We start from the raw sequence: 27,884 nt of genomic DNA on the forward strand, positions 1-27,884 counted from the left end.
TTTATTGGAAATGCTGAATATCAAGCCCCAACCCAGGCCTACTTGATAAGAAACTGTATTTTCACAAGCTCTATAGATGATTCTAATACACATTAAAGTTTGAAAAGCATTACAAAAAAAAAAAAAGCAAACAAAAAAACCCCTCAACTTGGAAGAAAAAAATTTATTAACATAGTTGTGCCAAAAACCTCAAAAGACAAAAAACATATACCATAGTGCATATTGATTTAATTAATTTAGCAGAGCAAGTTAGAGGCAACAGATGTAAAGCCTTAGACATTAAAACACTGAGAAATAATAAACCAATAGAAAAAAAGGGAGTAAAGGTAGGGGAAATCACTAGGAAAAGAGCACAGCCTTCTCCAGAGGCAAATGAGGAGTCCAGTTCACTAATGTTTATAATGGGTTCGCTACTTCAGAAAGTACTTTCAATATGTTCTGTTAAAGAAGAAAGGAAGCACATACTGTATTTCAAGATTTCCCTCCAAAATAGTACATGAGTGTACACACATATTTTTAAAAATAATTACTGCATAAATTATCTGGTGCACTCTCTTTTGTGAAATACCACCTTTACCAATAGAGCTAGCTCTTCATTTTAAACAAAGTTAAAAACTCTGATAATATAACTTTTAAGACTACTTTTTATTCATCTGCCATTGCACATTTCCAAACCTGACTCCTTTTGACTTTCATGGCTTATCCATTTTCACAGTATAGCCCAGTAATTCACCTATCTACTAGATTACAAAAACCTTTAGGGACAAGTACAGTTTATTTAAAATACATGATGCACAGAATATCAAATATCACCTAAGGAGAACTAGGGAGAACTGAGCTAAAGGAAAACAAGCAAATGAAACCTCATCATTGTATTTTTTTGAAATAATTTTTCTTGAATATTTTATAAACCATGAAGCAATCCAGTGGAATGTGGATTCACATTCAGTAATGACAAATAATTCTGAACATTTAAATAGTTTTGTAGAAAATATACTTAAACTAGAAGGACTTGAATCTTTTGGTCTGTCTTAATCTATAGGGCTTGAGCTGTAGCTCAGTGGTAGAACACATGCTTAGCATGCATGATACTCTGGATTCAATTCCTAGTATCACCACCAAGAACAAAAGTACATGTCTCAATTTATGAAGGAAGAAACTGAGACATAAAGATATTAACTTGTACATGGAAGGGCCAGGACCTAAAATCAGGTCATTTGATTCCATGTCCCATGTTAGGCCACGCTACCTGTCTTTGAATAAATGTTGCCTGCTCCAGAGATGAAAAAACTCTCTGACTATATTAAATGATGAGTATGGAAGAAGGTCTGGAAAGTAAGCTGTGATAAAGAGGCAGGGCCACATTATCACAGCCACAGTTAAGAGACTGGTTTTCTTCTATATGGCAATGGAAGTCACTGAAGATTCTTGAACAGGAATGTGCATAAATAAGCATTTAGGTAGATTAAGTTGGCACTAAAATATAAGATGAAGGTTAGTGCCAAAGGTGGGAGATTGAACAGAAGAAGGTGGTGATCTGATCTAGGGAAATGTAAATTAAAACAGATTTTAAAAATAATAATGAAATAAATATGAGCATGGTAAAGGTTTTGTTTGTTTAGTTTTTCCATGTGGTACTAGCAATTAAACCCAGAGGCTCTGTACCACTGAGCTACATCCCTAGCATTTTATATATATATATATTTTTTTATTTTGAGACAGGGTATTGCTAAATTTCTGAGGCTCACCTTGAATTTATGATTCTCCTGCCTCAGCCTCCCCAGTAGATGAGATTACAGGCAAGCACCACTGCAGTTGGCTTAAAATATTTCTAAAAATTCACAGACTCTACACTAAACTAGAGGGAAAAAAAAAAGCACACTAAGCATTCAAGCCTTGGAAACTTGAAAAGTAATGGAAAAACAGACATATTGGGAAGCCAAGTTGTATTTTGGACAAAATAAATTTCAATTTTGAACAGTGAAACCAAGCCTTATAAATCACTTGAGAAGCTATTAGTTACCTGCAGAAGTTAAGGGCACAATATTAGAAATAAACTGAGTAAGAGTGAGAAAGAATAAGATTTTTTTCAGAAAGAATAAGATTTTTTTTAATTAAAATATGTTCTTGCTGGAAAAAAACGTAAATGCATGATTGTTTTAAAGAACTCATGAGAAGCTTTTAAAACACAACATAATTTTTCACTCTAGTATCACAGCTGTTGTGTAACTTTAAATATAGCATCACACTGCTCCACTGTCTTTACCTATATTGTTAAAAAAGCATTAAATGTGGCTTAATCGTTATCTTACAATTAGTTTGCCTTACTGAGAAATAGTTCTCTGTAAAATATAACTTGGGGGGGGGGGGAGGACAATGTCTCATGGTAAATACTAAAACCTTTGTACAAAGAGCACCAGAGGTTAATGATTTACCATTTAAACAGACAAACAGATATCCTTTCTGGCTTTTTCAGAGCCACAGGCTTTTCTCCCTTTTGTGTTCACTTCCTGTCAAGTTTGACATTTCAAAGGAATACCAAAGAAGCTTTCAAAATCTGTTAGGACTCCAAAAATATAAGCTATTCATTACAATGGTACTCACCTAAAATAGACTTTTAAATTTTAGAAAAATAATTTGAAAGAAATATTTTCAATCTTCTCTTACATAGAAGTATGCTGTCCAAAATTTATGTAACTACCTAAAGAAACTTGCTTATGTTTGGTGATCACAGAAAAGTAGTAGGACAGAAACAAATTTAATGAGTAAGCTATATTTAATAACATTTACAGGAGATTCAACTTTCTTGGGACGTATGGAAATTTAATACAAGGAAACAGTTAATAACTAGTAAGTACTTCAGTGTTTTCCAGCTAGTGTAATAACCCCTCCAAAACAATAATCAGAAGACCCAATGCATTTAATGTAGAAAAAAAGAAAAATTGATTGTTTAAAACAAAAATAATATCACTGTATTATACGGTCTATAATTATATTGAAGTAATGTATCATAAAGAATACTGTTCTAAGGCCTTGTTTTTTTGTTTTTTTGGTTGGTTGTCTTTTGTTTTTTTTTCTTCTTGGTACCAAGAATTGAACCCAGGAGCGCTTAACCACTGAGCCACATCCTCAGCCCTTTTTATTCATTACTTTGAGACAGGGCCCTGCTAAATTGCTGAGGATAGCTTTGAACTCAAAATCCTCCTGCTCGGCTTCCTATGTCTCGGGATTAAAGTTGTGTGCCACCGCTGCAGTGTTTGGTTGGGTTTTGTTTTTGCTTTTAGATGTGGTCTTATTATGTTGCCAAGGATGGCTCTGAACTCCTACACTCAAGCGATTCTCTTGTCTTAGCCTTCCAAGGCATGTGCCACTGCACCCTACTCTAAATTCTTTTTTAATATTACATTATTTATTTATTCTAATTTGTTATAGATAGAAGAATGCAATTCATTTCATATTATACATATAGAGCACAATTTTCCAAGTCACTGACTATACAAAGTATTTTCACACCAATTATGTCTTCATACATATACTTAAGGTAATACGTCTAACTCATCCCACCATCATTCCTACCCCCTGACCCCCTTCCTTCCCCTCCCTCCCCTTTGCCCTATCTAAAGTTCCTCCATTCCTCCCATGCTCCCCCTCATCGCCATTATGAGTCAGCATCTCATATCAAAGAAAATATTCCGCCTTTGGTTTTTTGAGATTGGCTAACTTCACTTGGCAAATATTCTCCAACTCCATCCACTTACCTGCAAATGCCATGATTTTATTCTCTTTTAATGCTGAATAATGTTCCGTTGAGTATATATACCAAAGTTCCCCTAACCATTCATCTACTGAAGGGCATCTAAGGTTCTTTTTTTTTTTTTTTAAAGAGAGAGTGAGAGAGGAGAGAGAGTGAGAATTTTTAATATTTATTTTTTTTTTTAGTTCTCGGCAGACACAACATCTTTGTTGGTATGTGGTGCTGAGGATCGAACCCGGGCTGCACGCATGCCAGGCGAGCGCGCTACCACTTGAGCCACATCCCCAGCCCATGAAGGGCATCTAAGGTTCTTAAGACTATATGAGAAACAGTGCAACAGTATTTAAAGGTAGACTGAGAAGTTAAAGATACATATTATAAATCATAAAGCAGCAAATTACAAAATAAAGCAAAGAAGTATATAGGTAGTAAGCCTATAAAGAAGATAAAACAGAATAAAAAACATGCAGTGCCAAAGAATGCAGGGAAAGGGGAACAAAGAAGAGATAGGACAAATAGGAAACAAGTTAGATGGAGAATTTAGACCCAACCATATCAATAATTACAGTAAATATAAATTAAAAGGCAGAGATTGTCAAACTGGATTTGAAACCCAACTACACACTACCTATGAGAAACTACTTTAAGCATGAAGATGCTAATAAGTTAAACATAAAAGAACAGGGCAAATGACATGCTAATACTAATAAAAAAGAAGGCTGACGTGGCCCGGAGTGGCTTTATTAATATCAGACAAAGTCATTTTCAGAACAAAGCACATTATCAATGATTAAGGGTAAATTCACCTAAAAAAATACAATTCTAATTGCTTATATTCCTAAATTTTATATGTAAGACACTGGACTAGGTATTTTTGAGAGGTTTTTTGAAAATGAGATAGGAATTTTACCTTTCAGGCCCGTTCTAGCCCTCTGCCCTCCTGCACTGAAGATGTTAGTCTCTAATTCACATTCCTCCTTGCTAACATATCCTGAGTGACTGACCCTTTCTCAGTCTCTTGGTTCCTTGACTTCCCCATTCCCAACAATCTTCATTTCCATACTAGTTCAGTCATGTACTCTAAAGGACTTTCCTTAGAATATAGTAAACTTCCCAGAAACGTTGTGTCCACTTAGTTGAAATCTCTCTCTATGACCAAACTTCCCCTTTTACTCCCATTGTCACTTCAACCGCACCTATTAAACTTCATTAAATGTTCCCATTTCTTGAAACCTCTACATTATCAGTCTCTTATCATCTCTATGCAGCTGAAAACTCCAAACCATAAGGGTCTAATCTCTCTAACATCCTCAATTTCCTTACCCCATTACCATTCTGCTGCATTTGCTTAGCCATAATTCAATGGCCTAGTTCTATTAACTTGGTCACTTTTCTAATCTTACACCTGGTTGCTAAGAGATGCTGGGAAAAAATACCATCATACAACGCTATACTGGCACTACAAATTTGTGCTTCTATCCTCAAATTGCCTGTATTGCTGCAGGGCAATGCTCTTCTCTTTTACCAGTCATATCATTCTATTAGTCTCCACAACAATTCCAAATTACATCCGGGCTCCTCAAATTTCAAACCACACCACTCTACACTCCCCACCTACCAAGACTAAGTAAATTACTGCAGTTCTATTTCATAAAATAAACAAAATGGACAAAAAAAATCTTAAAAACCATTAAATGGAAACTTCAATTTCCTGACATACCATGCACCTACTACCTTACTTGCAATTGCTCTTCTTATTTTCATTTTTGACACAGAAATATTTCCTATCCCACATGCTCTTTTAAAATGTGACCTGCCTCTCCTCAGACAAGCATCCCCTGATTCTGTGACTGCTCTGACCAACAAAATATAGCTTCCAGCTACGGTTCTTCTACAGACTTTTAGAAGCCAGCTGCTATATAAGAAATGTAATTACCCCCAAAACAAAAGTGCCATGAGAAGCACAACTTCTCCTATGAAATGGTTAGGAGGATAAGATGCTGCACAGAAGAGGGAAAGAGAGACAGGATGGGAGGAAGGGAGAGGCACGCATACACAAGAGCGGCAAGCTGTCAGGGTTGAGAGTGAAAAAGAACCTTGGAAGTGGATCCTCTGGCTCCAAACATCTGCTGACACCACACAGTCAGAGATGAACTGTCCAGTCAAGCTCTTCCCAAATTCTCAACCATCACCAACAGGAGAAAAATAAAATGGTTGTTTTAAGTCATTAAATTATTTCCTATAGAGAGAATACTATCAATGGCTCTTTTCCACCAACATTTAATCCCAATTTTTTACATTAAGAAAAAAATTCTTCTCTCCACCTCATACTCCCCAAGCTATATCTTTACTTTTGCTATATCTGTATCTCACTTCACAGGCAAAATTATGGTTTAAAAAAAAAAGCCATCTATAGTCACTGTCTCTACTTCTTGACCACTAATTCACATCTCACCCTATCATCACTTCATCTAATGGTTTTTGCTACTGTCAGCAGTGGATTCTTTGTTACAAATTTTCAGTTCTGACTAATTGCTTCTATAGTGTCTGAAATAGCAAGTTCCCTTCCAGACTTTGTAATGCTCTCTCTTCACAAAATAAATAAAGTAATTAATTTAAAAAATAATTTCTGGTTTTCTCCTATTTCTCTGGCTGCTCTAATTCCGATAACTTGTGTAGGTAACAGATTTTCTTTTCTATGCATCCTTTAAATGTTTGGGCTCCTTAGGATTCTATACTTTAAACTTCTCTTCTTATGCTAAATTCTACCCTTAGGCCACCTTAACCATTCTCCCAACTTCATTTACTTAATAAGGCATTGTGATTACAGCTTTGGAACCAGAAATACTTGGGTTCGGATCACAGCTCTGTCATTTAGCTTGTGTAGTCTAGGGCAAGTTATTAAACATCTCTAAGTATTCATTTTTCATAAAGAATATTACCACCTCATCAATTATTATGAAAATTCAATGATACTGTTAAGTGCTCAAATTGCTTGACACTAGATAAATTGTCAATGAAGTGGCAATTTTATTATGTATGTGTGGCAGTTCTCTAATCTACATTCCTAGCCTAGATTTCTTTTCTAAGCTCTTTCTAAATTCCTATTCAATAAAATAAAATGGTTGTTTTAAGCTACTATATTGTTTTCCAGCAAAATACCACTTGAATAAGCTCTTTTCTATCAATATTTAATCCTTATCTCTTCCATTAAAAAATAAATAAATAATCTATCCTCCATTTCACATATCCAACTACCACCTGACACCTCTATTTAATTGAGCAGAACTTGTCTTCCCAAGAATATCTCATCCTGGAGTTTTCAAAAGTAATTTATCTTATTTTCATGAATAACACTACTATCCACTTAGTTATTCAAGCCAGAAACCTAGATATTAGTATAAGCTGACCCTTCTATGTCTTCTCTTATTCATACTTATATAATTAACTGCTATATCTATTAATACTAGATACTGTTTTAAGTATTTTATATACATGAGTTCATCTAATGAAAATAATATAATAAAATATAAGGCTTATAAATGACTAGTAGGTATTATAGATAATAAAAACAGTAAGACTATAAAGAGAAAAGAATGATTATAAACTAGAAAGGCAAACTGAAATAGACCTTAAAATGAGGTTAAAAAAAAAAAGGCAGGAAATATATTTTAAAACTCAAAGACTGGCAGAAAGTAACAGTTGTATGGGTGATAGTTGAACAGACAAGGCTAAAAGGAAAAAAGAATGTAGGCAGGGGTTCTCAAACTTCCTGGACTCACAATCTTTTTACATTATTAAAATTACTGAGGACCCAGAAAGCCTTTGATCATATGGGTTATCTCTCTAAATATTTACTGCATTAATAAAGAAACCTTAAATTTAATTTAATTAAAGCCAAGAAGTTTTAGAAATATTTTATTTAAACAAACACATGTGTTAACATAAATAACATTTTTATGAAAAATAACCATATTATTCAAAATAAAAAACTGGCACTGTTTTACAATCTTACTCATGTCTTTAATATCTGGCTTATCAAAAGAGACTTGAATTCTCCTATCTGCTTTTATATTTATTGTGCTTCAATATGTTGCTTTGGCTGAAAAAATAAGAGAATCTGGCCTCAGTTGGAAAAAAATTTATCTTAATAGCCTTTTGAGCTATGGTTATTCTCCTTTGATACTATACCAAAACTCAACCAGTGATAGTTTCTTAAAGTTAGCTGCAGTGTGGAATCAAATGATTTAATCAAATCAATTAAAATCTTTTAATATATCTTGAACAATTTCAGGTAATCTCTTACCTGATTTTATATGATGTATTTAGTCATTTGGAAATATTTTCACCAAATTAGATAGATCTTCCAAATGTTAACAAGTCTCTTTATATAAGAACAAAAAATCACATTCATTGATAAAACCAATGATTTAATTAGAGAAGTCTTTTCAGTATTGGAAGTTGTCAAGATTACAGTAGTGGATACAAGTGCTCCAAAATTCTATTTTTCACTTGAAAACACATAATTTGTCATTGGCAATCATCACTGTCAGTTGTTTTCCTTCAAGTGATATGCTCAGTTTATTCATTTTCAAGAAAATGTCTGCCAAATATCCAAGACTACACAAACAACTGCTCATCAGTCTTACAAGTAAAAGACGTGTTTCATGAAGAATGACGAGTTCAGTTCACAATTTAACCAATATACAAGCTTTTCCTCACGACAACTTTTGCACTTTGGTATGCAGCTGGAAAAAAAGCTAAAAGCTAAAAAAACAAAACAAACAACAACAACAACAACAAAAAAAAACCAAAGTACTCAAGTGGAGATTTAATAAAATACTTTCCAACTGCTTCATCAAGGATATTCTAAAATGAAACTGACACATTTTGTTTCATTTTTTAACTGAGAATGTATAGTAGTGAATGCAATGATTACTAGCCATTTTAGAGCCACTGCTTTATTTCACATCATGAGTTTAAATGTCAACAGACTGGAAAAAATAAATAACACCTTAAGAGTAATAATAAAACAGTTTTTACTATGCAGATTCCCTCAAGTGGTTTCAGAAATCGACAGAGAATCCTAATTCATGTTTTGAACAGTTGACTTAAGAAAAAAGGAGACAATACTTCTAACAAAGAGTCTTTGAGCTTCACACAGTGGCACAGTCCTGTAATCCTAGCATCTCAGGAGGCTGAGGCAGGAGGATCACAAGTTCAAGGCCAGCCTCTGCAATTTAGCAAGGCACTATGCATCTTAGTAAAATGTTGTCTCAAAAGAAAAAAATAAAGGGTTGGGAATGTGGCTCAGTATTTAAGTACCCCTGGGTTCAATTCCCAGTATTGCCCTCCATCCTCCCCAACACACACAAAAGGTCTTTCAGGCATCAAAGAGTTGGCGTAAAGCTCTCATTCTAAAAGCACACACTATGTTCTTCTGACCTTCTTAATATGCTAGATAATTTTAGAATTATATTCTTTTCACCATGTTATATGTTATACTGTGAAGATTCTGAATTTTTCTCATATGAGATTTTTTTTTTTTTTTTTGTCATTAGTTTGTTGCTGAGGCTGACCTTGAACTTACGATCCTTCTGCCTCAGCCTCCTGAATCGCTGGGATTACAGGTGTGTGTAGAGGTGCCTGGCTGTTGCTTGTTTCAACAGGCAATTATCTTTGCTGAACTTGAACTGTACAAACCATTTATTGGGCAGCAGCTGCAGTTTCAGTTCAGACCTTCTGTCCTTTATTAAGTTGTTCTAAGTTTGAGTCAGGTTTCAGTCAGAGATGTGGGTGGACAGAATTTGGTCACCCTTTCTCTTGCAAAACTCTTCCACTTTCTTTAATAGCCAGGGTTTCTTCAGCTTCAATTTTCTAGTTTCCTTCATTGGAAGGCCCTCTTCCCATTCTCTACTGTCCTTCTGTACACATACTGCACTTAGTCCCAGACAAAAAGCTTCATTCCTCCACAGGCTCATAGCTCCCCTCATTTCCCTTCTCAACTAGAGTCTGTCTGTTCTTCCCGTCCAGTGGTTTCAAGATGTTGCTTTTTGTACTCTATATAGATTATATTGAGTCTCTTTTTGTAGGGAGTCATATGGTAAGGTCTTTTTCTTTTCTTTTCAGATGGCATACTGGGGATTGAACTCAGGGGCACTTGATCCCTGAGCCACATCCCCACCCTATTTTGTATTTTATTTAGAGACAGGGTCTCACTGAGTTGCTTAGTGTCTCACTGTTGCTGGGAATGGCTTTGAACCCTCCATTATAGGTGTGTGCCACCACACCGGGCAGGAGGGTGTTTTTCCATCATTACCTGATGAATATGATCTCCGCAAATTAGCATAATATCTCTAATTATAAGACTTCTTTGGATGCTGTAACAGATATGGTCTCAAGGTAGTATATGGTAGATTAATAGCAGTCCACAGTAATTCAGGAAAGAAAGACCATTGAGAGAAGTACCTGATATAGCTTGGTTTATTGAAAAAATATTGAGTACATTTAAAAGACTCTGAAAATAAGAAATCCAGATCTCATTTCATCACCCCCTAGAATTATAAACTTCTTAACAGATTTAATAGGCCCAAACATCTGGAACTTACTTAATCTAACCCTTGGGTATAAAATATTCTATATCATCTTTAATTTTTTATATTTTCAGAGAATGGGATTTTACTAGGTTTTTCAATAGTGTGCCCCAGCATTATACACTTACATATTGCCTGCTAACTCTCCTGGGATGAAAAGAAACAGAAGGGTACTCTTTCCTTCCTGATCCCTTATTTCTCAAGACTGTCAAGCACAGATACTGAACCTGTTTCCCCACAGGATCATTAAAAATACAACCATGTTCTTCCTTAAATTATTAGGGGCGGGGACTAAGGGCTTAGTTTAGTGCTAGAACACTTACCTAGCACATGGGCTGCCCTGAGTTTAATCCCCAACACACACACACACACACACACACACACACACACACAATTATTATGGGGGAAAATTAAGTATCACCTCACTTGATGTTTCCCCTAGGTCAACAACACTGTATGAATATGTTCTCAAGGATTTACAGCACTGATGAGGAATTTTTATTGTGATTTTGATGAAAAGACTATGAAACCTTGCTGAGTCTTGATCTGAATGTTTGTTAGAGTGGTGTGTTTAATTTGTGAAAATTTTATCCGTCACTTGAAATATTCACTTTTGTAAATAATACAATTTTGTTTCTTTGTTTTATACCAGGGATTGAATCAGTAGGCACTTAACCATTGAGCCACATCCCCAAACTTTTTATTTTTTCTTTTCTGACAGGGTCTCACTAAGTTGCTTACTGGCTTTGAACTCACAATCCTCCTGCCTTGGCCTCCTGAGCCATTGGAATGACAAAAGTGCACAACTACACCCAGCTTTTTAATATATTTTATAATATATATAATATATAGATGCATATATATATTATATATATAAAATACTTCAAGTTTTAAAAAAAAAAGTCTGTGAAAGCTTATCATGTCCCTTCTCTATAATGCCAATTATTCCCAGAGGAATACATACATATCCTGTTTGTATGGCATGACTTATTACACAAAGTTATCCACTACCACTATAGTATTTGTACAATTAAAAAGTAATATAAAATCCAAACATTAGCAATATATAACTAAAAGTCCTCTGGTTTCATCTCCTAGAAAGATTACAATTAGAACTGAAATTCAGAGGCTTATGGCTTCTACATCATCCCATCATAAATAAATTATACTCTTTTCCAAACTTTGAGCATCTCATTTTTTTCTTCAAAAATTTTCAAAATTAAAGTAATGTATTCAGAATCTTTGAATTCCAGTAATTGAGCTAAAAAGGCTTGAACACAACAATTTTTGAAAAGGTAAACTTCTATTACTTTTTCTACGCAAGTTTTCAGAGCCCTCATTTTTGTAAACTCACAGAGAATGTTGTATAATTATGTCCTGATGGAAATAAAGTTAATTATCTGAAAGAAATAAGAGTCAGGTACAGTGGTGCATGCCTGTAATCCCAGCAACTCAGGAGGCTGAGGCAGAAGAATCGCAAATTTAAGGCTAGACAAAGAAACCTAGAGTGAGACCCTGTCTCAAAATAAAAAACAGAAAGGGCTGGGCTCAGTGGTAAAGTGTCCCTTGGAACAATCTCCAATACCAAAAAATAATTAAAAAAATAATAGTAATAATAGCCTTTTTCACATGATAAAGTAATAACCTGATCTCAATTTCTGAAGGAGGGGACAGAGTTTCTGAAAAGTAATTATTTTTTTAAATCAATTCATTGATTTTTGCTATTTTAGTTTAATGCCCCAGATTCCAAAAGTTTTAACTACTCCTTTTCTTATCAAATGGAAATCTGTCCTACAAGGAGTTACCAAATCCAGTAATGGCAATGTCGTATTTTTCTATGAATTTTCTTTACTTCTCTCTCCATCCAGTGGCTATGTGACAATACAAGAAAAGACTAGGAAACAGACTCTCAATCATTTAATATCCAGAACATCAAAAAATTAAAACTAAGGATACCATACATATTAGGATTGTAACGTAAGAAGTCTTAATTTTCTATTATTTCTATAAATTGATATAAGTTAAAAAGATATATGCAGGTGGAATCTAATCTCAAATGCTTCATTTGAGAAGTGTTTCAAATTTTGGAGTTTTTTTGATTTTGGAATGTTTGCATAGACGTTACTGGTTGAACACCCCTAATCTGAAAATCCAAAATCTGAAAATACTACAAAACTTGAGAAACTTTTTGTTGTTGGAGCTCAACTTGTATATGCTTAGCATGTAACACATTTTCAAAAGAAATGAGTTATTAGTCTATAAATCTGATGATTCACAAAGTATAATCCAACTATGCAGATTTCATAGTAGTATAACAGAACTGCAAATAAATACTTTAAAATTAGTACACAGAAAATGTCACTTTTATTAAAACAAAATATTTATCAAAACCTTGCATGCTATAAATAGAAGACTTAGAGAATATGATTTGTGTTGCTATAATGCCTTAAACAATACCTATAATTGAACTATGATGTAGATTTTTTTGTATTATCTTTAATAATGGGACAAAATGACTCCTACTAAATTGAACAGGAAAAATGTTCTTTTAAATCATATAAATAGCACAATCTCAAATTCTTAATTTTGTTGAAATTTAAGAGCATTTACGTTGTCAATCATAACACATATTTTAATAAATTACCTAACTACTTTAAAGACTTCTTTTTTACTTTAAAGTGCCATGCTTTAAGGGAAACTACTCCAAAATAAATCACTATATTAGATGCTCTGGGGAGCTTAAAGAAAATTTCATTCTAATATTCCACTTGATTCCTGAGCTATCTATATACACTGAAATAACATTATTCATGAAATTGCATATTTGCTTTTAAAGTAGATGTTAAGAAATATGTCTCACTAATAGATACTTTTGTTATCCGTATACATATAAAGATTTTTAATTATTTTAGCTAGTTACTTACTGAGAGCCATGCAAGGGATTCCATGATTCGATGTTCACATCGTTCTAAATGTTTTATCATTTCTCTTGTCAAGTTGGCTTCTGCTTTGATAAAACTTTCAATCACTTTGTAAAAATCAAAGGCTTTTAAATTAAGTACATTCAGAATCCATGGGAAGGACAAATCTGTTCCAGAATCAAGATTCTGAGATGTACTTCCTAAAAATGAAAGAAAAAATGTATAGATATGAAATGTTAAGACCTGAACTAAGTATTTTTATTCGGAAGGTCTTGTCAAACAAAGAATTAAATAATTTGTATTTAGAGCAGAATTTTTTATTCTGGAGTCTATAGGCTCCCAAGAAATAGGCTCCCAAATTTTTGAGTGTATGTGCATGTATGTTTTTTCTTGAGAACTGGCTCATAGCTTGCATCAAGTTTTCAAAGGTTTAAATACTCTAAACTCCTATCAGGGACAGGTTTATTATTTTATCAGCAATTCATAAGCATATACATTTCAATTCTCTCATTAATCCTTGGTGGAGAGTAGAAAAGAAGCTTTAAGATTTGCTAATTTAATTCATTAGTTTGAAAATGGAATTTCTTTAAAATGTGCATTTAAGGTTATTAATGAGGATTAACAGTTTTCCATATATATTTATTAATTCAAGTTCCTCCTTTTTTAATTGTGTACTTGTATCCTTAAATAAATGTTCCTCTTCTGTTTCTGCAAGAATAACTTTTTTAACACTTGCAACACTATCTACAAAATAGTATATTTAAAATTATATTTTAAAAACACTGTTTTGTTTATCAATAAATTATTGATTTTTCATAATTTGCTTAAAAGCAGGCACCAATTAAGAAAGCGTTGAAGCTCTGGTGGATCCCAGCTCTAACCTATGGTCTAGTGACCAAAGCATTGTTATAACAATGCTTTCAATTATTATTGTCTACTCTTTAAAAACTGCTTTGGCACTTTATAATCTTACATATTTTTTAAAGGATTTCAAAAGGTACCTCTTCAATTTGTTCAGAATAGGTTAGGGAAATCCACCCCCGAGATGGCCTGAAATAATTCAGATAAACTATTTAAATGACAACCAATTATATTCTTCAGTATATACTCATCTACAATATGCTTTTCTTCTCTTTACCACGTACCCCCTCTAAAAACAACAAACAAAACAAAAAATATAACACACCTGGAGTATTTTTTTTAACTTTAAATTCAACTAAAACATGTATTTACTAAAACTTAACTTACTGCTATAGGTAGCCATTACAACTTCAAGAGCACACGCCAATAAAGACATATGAAAGATGTTGTCATTCAGAAGTTTGCTAAAAGAAAAAAGGAGAATGATTTTAAAATATTTACTTTTATAAAAAGAAGAAACTGCTGACTAAAACTAAAAGAATAAATTACCTAAAATTTTGAATGGAGAGTCGTTCTTCTTCCTAAAACAGATAATGTTTTTAAAAGTTTAACTGAAACTTAATATTTGTGTCAAAGTTAATTTTTTTTCTACTATATTTTTTTAAACTTACAGATTTAAGCATGGATTCCATTACTCGGTAGTATAATCGGACTCCAAGTTTATATCGCTACAACAAAGAAAAAGAAAAAGAAGAACTTGCTATTTTAGAACATCACAATAATCACTAATTTTTTGTAACAATCTTTTCTTGCAACATACTTCTGACCCTTTTTAGAAATATGGCTATCAAACTATGTGCAGTGGTGTATGCCTGTAATCCCAGTGGCTCAGGAGGCTGAGGCAGGAGGATCATGAGTTCAAAGCTGGCCTCAGCAAAAGCGAGGCGCTAAGCAACTCAGTGAGACCCTGTCTCTAAATAAAATACAAAATAGGGCTGGGAATGTGGCTCTGTGGTCGAATGCCCCCGAGTTCAATTCCCGGTACCCCCCCACCCCCCAAAAAATAAAAAAGAAATATGGTTACAAAAAAAAACACAAAAGCTAGACTACCTAAAACTCAAGACTTAAGTATAAAGTAATGTTTCATATTCCCAATAAGCTATCAAGAGGTTAGATCCATTACCTGATTCTCTAACATACCATTTCAGTCTACATCATTTATACCAAAGGGTAGATTATATGTCCAGTACAATATTTTAAGCACTCACATACCTGCTTCTTATAATCTAGAATATCTATTTTCAGAACAACTATTTAGAATTAGAGAATAGTTCCTAATTAAAAAAAAACTGAAAAACTCAGTAACCCTGCCACAAAGTCAGACAAAACTAAACTTCTCAGCAAAATGTTTTAACCAAATAACTACTTCCTTTCAGTTGAAAGAATAACCAAATATTTTCAGTTACATGCACATATATACATGCACAAACCATAGTTCTTCATTCCAAATTAAAAGTTCAAATGTCATATACAACCAAAAAAGAACTTTTAAGTATAGTTGTTTAAAGCATTATGACATAAAAGTATAATCTCATGACACTGAAATAAATGTGTACAATGGATTATAATTTTCAAACTTATCTTTACAAAATTGCCCTCATTAATGCCACACAACAAAGCAGAATAAATATAGAACCTGAATCTCAGAGAAGTTAAACGACATGTTCAAGATCACTCAGCTCACAAATAATAGAACCAGATGTAAACCCAGTATTCCATAATTCCATAATCCATACTCTTACCCAATATATTGGTTTTAGATTATCTGAATAATATCACTATCACTGAGAATTGGCATATATATATAATCCCATTTACATAAGTGTATGTATACATGAGTATTGACACACGTGGAAGTCACAGCATATACATCAAAAATTTAAGATGAGATTTTAATTTTTTTGCTTACTTATATTTTCTAAATTTTCCACAATTGGTATGTACACTTTTCTTTTTGTAAAGGGATAGGGAATGATTTCTCTTAAGGTTTCTCATAAATAGCAACATACATAGGCAGATGGGATATATAATCTGCCAATTATACTACTAGACAAATACTATTATTTGTTTAGTATCTGTACAATCTGAACAAATGCTGCCTTTAAAATTATTGCTATAGACAGGCATTGATGAAAATGAACTCAACTTACCTGTGATCCAATTTCAACACATCCCTGTCCCACAGCTTTAGCAAATTTCTCTTTAAAGATGTGTCCAATATCTTTCACTCTTTTCAGAATATTTTCTTTTGGATTCACCGTGCAGTTCTTTAAGAAATATAAACAGAAATCAATATTGACAATAGCATTTAATCAGAATTAAAATTTTCTGTTCCATATATAATGACTGAGTTTTTGAGTGTTTATAAAAATATGGAAACACTTCTATAATAACTAGGTAAACACAACCACAGAATCTAAGCAGAATTTCATTGGATGTTAGTGTCCAAGAAATTTTCAAGAAGAATTAAAAAACTCTATTACCTACAATTTCTGCTGCTAGGTTTAGGGGGCCTCAGATTTGTTAGCCTTTCTATTCATCACATGTTTTCATAAAATATGTTCAATTAACAGTTGCATTTGAATGTATGTCACCCCCTTCACAAAAAAAAGCCAGTGGAAGATATAAAACTAAGATTTAAGCTCAATATAATTTCTTAATTTAAAATTATGCTTTAGAAGAGTTAAAAACTAGCCATATTATTTAATAACATTTTCAGAAACTAGTATGGGAAAATAGTTACAAAAGAAGTTCCAGTGCTCACTTAAGCAGCATATATACTAAAAACTAGAACAATAAAAATAAGTTCCAATACATGTATCATTTGGAGTGTGAGGCCCTATCAACTTTAATAATGAACACACATCAGAAGATGATATATTAAAAGAAGCAGTATGATGTTCTATTCTATAATTCATATTATGCTACAGTAAAAATATATCACAAGGTATAAAAATATATTCATTAGGTACAGAAGCATAGTCCTAAATTTCCAGTTATTTGAGAGGTTAAAGCAGGAGAATCACAAGTTCAAGGTCAACCTTGGCAACTTAGCAAGATCCTGTCTCAAAATACAAAGTAAAAAAGACTTGAATGTAGTTCAATTGTAGAGCACCCCTAGGTTCAGTTCCCAGTATGCAAAAATGAATGAATAAACGGATGGATGAAAAAATAAATACTACCAAGCTCAAGCCTTTGGACATTTTGAAATATATAATAAAGAGGCCTTTCCTGTCATAAAATCATTGCCGCCAAATGTCAATTAAAATATGTCCAGAGTCTAAGACTTTACACTCAGAGAAGATACCATTAATTTTAAAAATGAAAAAGCCTGAGTTTATAATAAAGAAGTAAAATCAAGGAAAAACGTAATGACCTTCAAGACACTCTGCCTCACTCTGAGGCAAGATGTCATTGATATACAATTAAGAAGTTATAAAGTTTCATTAAAAGAAGTTATAAAGTTTCATTAAAAGAAGTTATAAAGTTTCATTAAAAGTTAAGCTTTAAAATGAGCTCTAGAGAATGTCTCTGAGGCAGAACTTTCTGCCCAACGGAATTAATTTAAAAAAAAAAAAAAAGAGCTCCAACATGCTCCAAAAGTTGGAAGAAGCATTTAAAAATGGCACTGAGAAGAGATTATCAGTCTTTTAACTTCTATCATTATTACTTGCTAAAAGTTCTAGGTAACTGGGTTGATATGTTTGGGCAAATAATTCTCATGCCCAGATAACTCATAAACAAAAGTAACTTTATATAAGTTAGACAAACAAAATCAGTTCTACACCAACACAATTATGAATAAAAGAAATTACTTTGCTAATTCCTGGACAGGACATAGCAAGACAGGACAATACAACATGACAAAGTCACTGTTAACAATTATAGAAAGTAATGACCAGAATAACGCAAATTTTTAATAAGAATCCTGGCCTTGTACAATTTCCACAGATGAGCACTTTGGTGGGTCCCAACCCTCATGATTTGAGTTTATATAAGGAGTGATGAAGCAAGCCGGCAATACTGATGCTAGTTTTCATCCTTTCTTCTTCTCTTTTTTTTTTTTTTTTTTCAGGGAGGGATCAGCAGGGGCTTTTATATATCAAACTCAGAGTCAATCAGGAATTGAAAAGTGCAATGCACACAGAGCCAGGCAAGAATTTCAAATGAAAATGGGTTGAAAGTGGGATTTAAAAAAAAAGATTGCAGGGCTGTGGTGAGTGTTAAGTCCTACCTAACACTGTGTTCAAAGAAAAGATTTAAGATTTACGCAGGCAGAGAGAAAAGACAGATTAACTATAAAGGAACAACAGTAGGTCTACAGAAGACTTCTTAACTATTCACCTTGGGAGCCAAGAAATAGTAAAGTAACAATATCAAAATAGTAAAGTAGTTATTTTAAACTTCTGAGAGAAAGTACATGTCAACCTAGAATCGAAGATCCATCTTAAAAAAAATAAGAGTAAACACATTTTTAGACAAAAAACAAAACAAAACAAAACAAAAAATTGTACTTTTATCCCAAACTAAACTTGCTAAAGGAATTATTTAAAAATATGTGTGAAGAAGGAAGAAAATTATCTCAGAAGTTAGGTCTAAGTTGCAAGAAGGAATGATGATAAGGCAAATGATAAACCTAAGAAAATCAAAACATAACACTGCCTAAATAAAATAATACTATTAATATCTAATTAGTAAAATTTTAAAAGCAAAAAATAAGATAATGGGTAAATATATGTTAACTTCTAATTTCATATTTCTTTACCAAGATATCACAAAATATGTTTCATAGATGGCTTACATTGAAATAGGAAATCAAATTTTCTGATGGCTGATCACTTGCTGAATTTAAAATCATCATTAATTGTTGGATAGTATTCATAACGGTCCTAGAGGGGAGAAAAAAGGAAGAAGCATTAAGGAAAGAAGAAAAAGAACAAATGAAATGCACCTACCTCAAGTTCTTTTGATATCCTGTCTATCCCATTTATCTTTACAAAGTTCCCTGAAATAAGACTTATGGGGGAAAAAAACCCTTAGTGTACTGTGATTCATAAGAAATTATGTTCTGCTTACATGTTTAACAAGTATTCATAATAAGTTTATGTTTATAGGACTGATACACTTACTAATAAAACTAAGTATCAATAAAATATTAATTGGTCAAATTAATGATATTATATTTTGGAAAAATATATGGCATCATAAATTTTCATATCATATGGAGAAAAATTGACATCAAAATAGTAATCTTTCAAGAAAACATTATTACAATTTAAGTTTTTTGCATATAAAAACCATTTATATATAAACCTTTACAGAGAGACTCTGAAATACACAATAGACAATATCTTCAAAATCAACTGTGAAGATTTTACAAAACATGCAGCAATATTCTTTATAACCACTTTAAACATCGTCTAAAGATAAGACCTGATAGTGTGTTAACATATTCTAATTTTTGGTAAGCCTAGATATATAGCAGTGAGTAAGGTTAAGTGTTTATTTTTAATGAAGTATTGGTGGAGCAGTTTTGAAAATACTATTACCTTAAAATTTTTATATATTCATTAACTACAAAAGATGCAAATAAAATGCATATTTATGTGAATATTTGTTGTAAATGCTATTTTGGTTTTTATAGTGTACAATTAGAACAGACTTTGAGTCTCTTGATAATAGACATCATGAGGCAATGTTTTGCTTATACAATTAAACATTAAACTCTCAAAGACAGTAAGACATTTAGTAACTCAAGTAAAGAATCAAATGATTCTTCTTTACAGAGAACTTCAAAGAAACACATTTAAGGTCCTGAGTAATTTTAAGTCACTACAGTTAAAGCATAAAATTAGATCAGTCTCTTAAAGAGTCTTTACTTCTCTGCCATGCGTATGCACATGCAGCACATGCACATATGCGTATATGGTATAAAGACTAATATTGCAATTTTGAAGTACAAATGAAATGTACTTACTCTCAAATAAAATACATTTGATACATTGTTTAATAATTCACAGAACTGTACAATGTTTAGGGCTTAAAAGCTTCTCAAATAATATTTAGTAAAATATGTGCAGTATTCTTAGCCAAACCTCCCTAAACTCGTACCTATACTTTACCTTTCAAACATTGCCATGTGGCTTCAATGTTCATTAATCTAATTAAGCAACAATGAGTAAAACCACAAACGACCAATTGCTAAACCCAAAAATCTGTTCCAACAACTGACTTCCTTGAAGCATTTCACCTCAAGCCCTTGTGCTTTCCTGAAACCAGAGCCCTCCCTTGACTTTCTTGATGTTTCCCTCTAGTCTCCCAAACCACCTACTCTCTCATTCTCTAAAATCTATCCAGCCCTTAAAATGCATTCTTTAGGTTTCAGCCCCTGCCACCTATTCTTGCCACTATATACCATCACTTCAGGTAACCACATCTTTTGTTTTTAAACTTTCATTTATTTTTTTTTTTTAATATGGTACTGGGGATCAAACCCAGAGCCTCACGTGTAGGCAAGTACGCTACCGCTGAGCTACAACCCCAAACCCCAATCACATCTATTTTTATGGCTTTAACTTTGTCTGACAATTCCCAAACCTGTAAGAGCCTTATATCCTACTGCTTATTAGAAAGTGTCTTCATAAATGCCTCAATAATATTCTCAGTATGAATTCATCAAAATTATTCCTGCTCCTTCATTCCCACCACTACTCTCTTCAGATCTTCCACATCTCTCAACTCAACTACTGCAATGGATCAGTCTAGAGATTTTTACTCACCATCTGAAGTAGTAAGACCTAGGCAAGTGTACTCCAAAAAAATTCCTCAGGTTATTTTAATTTGCACTCTGGATTAAGAAGTTCTGAGACAGGTTTATTTCTCACTTTGTTCTGTCCTCTTCAGTCCATTCTCTCACAAACTACTAACATGTAAGCTTGTAAAAATCAAGTCTGACTTCATTCTTACCCCTGCTTATCACCCACTTATAGCACAAGTGACATCATGGACAAACTGAAGTCTGTACTTGAATATGGCATACAAGGCCCTTCATGTCTAGTACCCACTTCTCCACTCCTACTGTTTCATCCCCTCATTTCACAATCAATACATATCTGCTAACAATTCCCCAGATACACTGTGCTAATTCACACTACCATGCCTTTGTACATGCTCTTTCAGCTCCCTAAAATGCCTGTCCTGTGAGACAGATGTTTCAAAATTCAGTTCAGACATTGCTTCATAAAATCTCTTCTGCATCATTTTAATAACTTGTCCACAAGTCTATAACAAAACGTATATTAAAAATTGTTTATATACCGATACAGTTATTCAAAACATGATTGCCTACTAACACCAAGTATTATGCCAGGCCTTAATTATTAAATCATGAACAAAAAAAGACACAGTCCATATGGCATGAAATTTAAAGGCTATTGTGGGTATTGGTGAAAAACAAGCAAATACACAAATTAATTTATAATCACAAGTTGTGATACAGGCTATGAAGGTAAAGAACAGGTCTTGTAGGCATTATTAAAGAAAAATAATTCAAAGAGAAATACATCTTTAAAAAAGCAACATTTATGCTGAACATGAAGAACAGCAGTTGGAAATTCATACCCTACGCAAAAAAAAAGGAAGTTTCAAGAAAAGAGAATATTAAGAATAAAGGTCTTCAGTAGAAAAGAACTTGAAGAATACAAGAAAATGAAAGAAAACCAACACATGGCTAATGCAGGGTGAGCAACAAAACAAGATGAGGCTGGAGAAGCAATAGAAACAGGTCAGATAAGGTCTTGTAGGCATTATTAAAGAATGTGTATTGTATTCTAATTGCAAAGGGAAGCAATGAGAGAAGTTTTTTATTGGTTCTTTTTAATTATACATGACAGTATAATCTATTTTGACATAATTATACAAGCAATGAGAGGATTTTAACAGGAGGGTGAACAGACATGATCTTATTTACACTTCTAGAATACTGTTCTTAGGGTTCTGTGAAGTTTTGATTTGATGGTGGGAAAGAGGATCAGTGATAAGAGCAGAAACAACAAGATCAGTTAGCAGTCTATTGCAAAAACCACAAGATAAAGATGTCTAGGACAAGGGTGGTTAGAGTAGAAATGGAGAAAAGCAGATGGACTTAAGAAATACTTTGGAAGAAGAGTCAACATTTCTTGATAGCAGGTTTAGACATGTGGAGTGAGTGAGGAAACAGACATAAAAAATGGTTTTATTTCTTCAAGGTTATATGCAGATCAAATAGTGAAACTTTTCTTTTTTCTTTACTAAGATGGAACACAAACACATTTTATATTGTGTTCCTTAAGGATAGACAGAACTATAATGATAATAACCTAAGCAAATCATTAAGTACTTGGAATACAATGAGCACTCAATACATATTTGCTACATGTATGTACAAATATAAAAAGAAACAATTAAACAAACCTAAAGCACTATAAAGCACTGAATAAACAATTATAATGAATACTAGAAGAAGGAAAATCTCATACCGAACTGGAGTATGTGGAGGAATCACATTCACCTCTTCATCAGGGTTACTTTTTCTTGGTGTTCTTTGTGTGTCAAAACTAAATGGTAAGCAAAATCATTCACATTATAAATTTGCAATTTGTGTTCTATGGGTCAAATAAAAAACTTCCTGTCGCTTCATAAAATCATACAAATTGCTAAGTCAATAACAGAAGTGATAGGAAATAGATAACCCAACTGCTGCTCAAATGATTTTCTTCAGCACCATTTTAAAGTATGGGTCTCTTTTTTAAAATTTATTTATTTATTCTAATTTGCTATATATATGACAGCAGAATGCAATTCAATTCATAGTACACACAGAGAGGACAATTTTTCATGTCTCTGGTTGTATACAAAGTAGAGTCACACCATTCATGTCATCATACATGTACTTGGGGTAATGATGTGCATCTCATTTCACCATCTTTCCTACCCCCACCCCTGTCTCCTCCCTTCCCAGCCTCTTTGCCCTATCTAAAGTCCCTCCATTCTTCCTATGCTCCCTTCCCATCCCCATTATGAATCAGGATCCTCATATCAAAGAAAACATTACACATTTAGTTTTTTTGGGATTGGCTTTTTTCACTTAGCATATTATTCTCCAACTCCATCCATCTACCTGCAAATGCCATGATTTTATTCTCTTTTAATGCTGAGTAAAATTCTATCACGTATATATACCACATTTTCTTTAAGCATTCATCTACTAAAGGGCATCTAGGTTGGTCCCACAATTTAGCTATTGTGAATTGTGCTGCTATAAACATTGATGTGGCTGCATTACTATAGTATGCTGTTTTTAAGTCCTTTGGGTATAAACTCAAGTGTGGGTCTCTTTCCACTAGGTTTATGACAAAGAGATGTACCCACTTTTAAGCAGATTCTCAAAAGTGAAAGTTAGATGTTTTCTTGCTGGTGACATTAATAACCAAGCAGTTGAAGTATTCTAAAATATCAAAGCTCAAGTTTTGTACCACACTGTGCCTTCTAAAAATTTTGTCTACTTAAATTCAAAACATTTTACTCTATTTAATTTCCAAATTACATGTAATATTATAATTACTCTTGTCCATTTATATTTTAGGATCCTTCCCAACAATTTAAGAAAATAAACTTGGCATTAACTTTTTAAATGAATGAAGTGGGCAATAAGAGATTAAAAAAAAAGATAAAAAACAGAGACCACCACTTGAGTAAACTAATTAGTTTAACCATTTTCTTTTGGTGTACACGTATATTCAACTATCTGAAAAAAAGATAACTGTTATAGAATACAATTCATATTAAATCTCTACATTGTTAAAAAATTATATGGTTAGAATAGATACTGTTACTTTTTTCTTTAAAGGCATTTAAATTAACTTATTATAAAATGATGTTTATTTACAAGTCAGTAAGTTAATAAAAACCTATCTTATTTACCTATATCAATATCAATCTATATCAAAAGCATAACAAATAAAAATATTCCATGTGAAATACCTGTCTATAGGATCAGTCTGAAGAGTTTTATCATGATCCAAAAATAATCTTGCATCTAGATCTTTGTTTTTAAGATAAATTTCCTCATATCGCTTAGAAAGACTTTCAACCTCAAAAGAAAAAAATACTTAATTATTCTTTTTGTTATTATCTTTTAACACACAGAAGCAGATTTCATTAAAGAATGTTTATGCAATATATATTTTACAGTATACATTAAGTTCACACGCAATATAATTAAGACCTAACTAAAAGTGAAGTCTAGAAAACTGCAAATTTTTTTCAACTTAATTTTTTTGTATTTATCCCATTTATTAGAATTTTTAGTAGACAAAGAATCACCAATGCCACAAAACAGAACTTAAGATAAAAAATAGGTTGAATATTTCTTAGACAAAATGTTTGGAACTAAAAGTCTTTCGTATTTCAAGGTTTTTTGAATTTTGGAATGTTTGCACATATAAAATCAGCTATCTTGGGCATGAAATCCAACTCTAAACATCAAATTCATGTATTTTAATATACACATTAAATGCATAACCTGAAAGTAACTATATAATATTTTAAATTTGTGCATGAAACAAAATTTCATGGTACAGAATTTTCCACTTGTGGTAACATCAACACTCAAAAAGTTTCAGATCTTAAGAGAATCGCAGATTTCAGATTAGGAATTCTTAACTTTACTATATTCAGTTAATTGCTAAAAGCCTTCAAATATCCCATATATCCTTAACTTTTAACTTTCTACCATATTTATCAATATAAAACTTTACTTTTTCAAACATATAGCAAATCCTCTTGATTATATGTCCAACCCATCTTTTCTAAACCCTCTGGTCCACTCTACATCCTTATAGTTAAATATCTTGGGCTTAATTAATAAACCCAGTTAATATACTTGTACAATATAAAAAGCTCAATTAATAAACCAACTAACATGTTTGTACAAATAATTCTCAATGTTAGATATTTTTAAATGGCTATAATCTATAAATTGTTTATAAGCTCTGATCGATAATTTCATAATCATAATTTAAAAATCAATGCCCAATAGACAACTATTGGCATGCTCTCTGTTGTGACTTTTTTTTCCCTATATTGAAGGGTAACCTCAGGGCCTTGTACATGCTAAACATGGGCTCTACCACTGAAAACACGACCCCCAGCCCCTGCTTTGACCTTTAAAGACAAAGTGTTTCCAACCTGAGAGAACTAAAATTGCATTCTAAAAGGAAGGGTATGAAGAAATCCAGTTGAATTTAAACTTTATTTTTGTCTGTATAAACGTATTTGGCAGAACAGTCTTTCATGCTCGATTAACTTGTTCCTGCCAAATCTTAGTGAGGCATTAATTATTAATCATCTACTGACTAGCAGTTGTATGCAAAATATTGAGAAAAATGTCAACTTTCTCTTAAGATTTCTATTCAAACTAAAATCCTTTCAAAGATAGAAGGAGTATAAGTGGCTAAGACTCCTCAGAGTTATGAATAGCATATTTTTTGGTACCTAAGGTGGTAAAAATATTCATTAATATACCTGGTTCCTTCTTGACTCTCCAAAACTATCTATCTCATTATTCTTCTATCCTCTATCACAACTTTAAAGAATTACTTGGAGTTTATTGAACAGGCAATACTTTCACAAACAACTGTGCCTCTGACTCTACAAAGTCCAGCCCCTGGAAATGCCATCTCTCATAAGGTTTTCTTAGCTTGGAAATCACACCACCCTCCAAATAATTTCCCAAAAAACTTATCTGCCCCAGTTTGGATTAGGTAGTTCTCCCCTAAGATATCACAGGATCTTGAGCATACTTCAAACACACTCTTATAAAGACTACTGTAATGATCTCTCTCTTTGCTTCTCCTAATAGCACCTTAAGGATAGTGACTGAGTTAAAATTTCTGTATCAACAGTATCTCTAGCAAAATGCTTGGCACATACTAAGCACTCAACAAATACTTCATAAATCAATAATAAACTCAAGAACTAGCTTCCAGTTCAGGTCACAGAATCAGCAGTCCAGATATCTAATTCCATGCCTTTTAGTATTACTGAAAAATACTAGGTACTTCTAAAGCACTGTTTTATAACTTTAAGCAAATTAATGTAATTCTTTATATCTTATCAGATCATAATGGAATGAAATTAGAAATTAACATAAAAAAACAACAGAAATTACATAAAAACAAGGAGATTGAGCAATACACTTTTGAATGATGAATGGTTTATAGAAGGTTAAAAATAGGAAGGGGAGAAGTTAAAAAATTCTTAGACTTAAATGAAAATAGCGATACAACACACCTGAATCTCTGGGACACCATGAAGGTGATTCTAAAAGGAAAGTTCATAGCTATGAGTGCATACAAAAGAATATCCGACAGATCCCAAATTAATGATGAATCGCAAGGCCCTTGGAAAAAGAAGAACAAACCAATTCTAAAACTAGTTAAAGGAAAGAAATAAATAAGACTTGAGCTTAAATCAATGAACTTGAGAAAAAAACAGTATGAAGGGTCAATAAAACAAAGAATTGGTCCTTTGAAAAGATAAACAAGGCTGATAAACCTTAGCCAAACCAAAAGAATAAGAAAGACGACCCAAATTAATGAAATTAGGGGTGAAAAAGCAGAAATCACCACAGATATCATGCAAATTCAGCAGGTCATTACAGAATATTTTGAAAATTAATACTCCATAAATTGGAAAACCTAGAAGAAATGGATACATTTCTAGACACATACAATCCGCCAAAATTTAATCAAGAGGACACAGAAAATCAACAGATCAATAACCAGCAATGAAATAGAAGCAGTAACAAAAAGCCTTCCAACACAGAAAAGCCCAGGACCAAATGAATCCTCAGCTAACTTCTACCAGACCTTTAAGGAAGAACTAATGCCAATATTTCTCAAATTATTCCATGAAATAGAAAGGGATAAACACTTTTAAATTCATTCTATAAAGCAGGATCATACTCATACCAAACCAGAAAAGAACACATTTGGAAAGAAAACTCAGACCAATGTCCCCAATCAACTTAGATGCAAATCCTTACTAAAATATTAGCAAATTGCATTCAATAACATATTAATAAGATTGTTCATCACAACCAAGTTGGTTTTATCTGAGATGCAAGAATAGTTTAACATAAGCAAATCAATAAATGTATTTCATCACATAAATAGAATTAAGGACAAAGATCAGTCATCAGAATAGATGCAGGGAAGGACTTCTACAAAATTCAGCACCAATTCATGATAAAAACACTGAAGAAACTAGGGACATAAGGAACCTACGTCAACATCATAAAGGCTATATACAAAAAGCCCAAAGCTGACCTCATAGTAAATGGGGAAAAACTGAAAGCACTTACTTTGAAATCTTGAGCAAAACAAGGATGTCCACTCTTATCACTTCTATTTAATATAGTGCTAGAAATTCTATCCAGAGCAATTAGGCAAGGGAGAGCAAGGGGTAAAAAGGTTAAAAATAGGAAGGGAAGAAGTCAAATTATCACTGTTTGCAGATGATATGATCCTATATTTAGAAGATCCAAAAGAGTCAACCAAAATAAACAAATCTGGCAAAGTAGCAGGTTACAAATTCTTTTTTTTTTTTTTAAAGAGAGAGTGAAAGAGGAGAGAGAGAGAGAGAGAGAGAGAATTT

General features: G+C 32.7%; 1 protein-coding gene across 2 annotated transcripts in view; it reads right to left on the reverse strand.

The window, feature by feature from the left end:
- Positions 1–27,884, reverse strand: part of RB1 (RB transcriptional corepressor 1) — a 158,481-nt gene that overhangs the window by 73,881 nt on the left and 56,716 nt on the right. For both annotated transcript variants that reach the window (XM_081261294.1, XM_081261293.1), the window contains 8 exons: positions 24,210–24,319; positions 22,706–22,783; positions 18,991–19,078; positions 16,340–16,456; positions 14,801–14,857; positions 14,679–14,710; positions 14,517–14,593; positions 13,272–13,468 (listed from right to left, as the gene is read on the reverse strand). In XM_081261294.1, the coding sequence (XP_081117420.1) occupies positions 13,272–13,468; positions 14,517–14,593; positions 14,679–14,710; positions 14,801–14,857; positions 16,340–16,456; positions 18,991–19,078; positions 22,706–22,783; positions 24,210–24,319 (756 nt within the window). The remainder of the gene's footprint in view (positions 1–13,271; positions 13,469–14,516; positions 14,594–14,678; positions 14,711–14,800; positions 14,858–16,339; positions 16,457–18,990; positions 19,079–22,705; positions 22,784–24,209; positions 24,320–27,884) is intronic.

The sequence above is a fragment of the Spermophilus citellus genome (assembly GCF_964194105.1).
Source record: "Spermophilus citellus genome assembly, chromosome: 1".
In the NCBI taxonomy this organism is placed as follows: domain Eukaryota; kingdom Metazoa; phylum Chordata; class Mammalia; order Rodentia; family Sciuridae; genus Spermophilus; species Spermophilus citellus.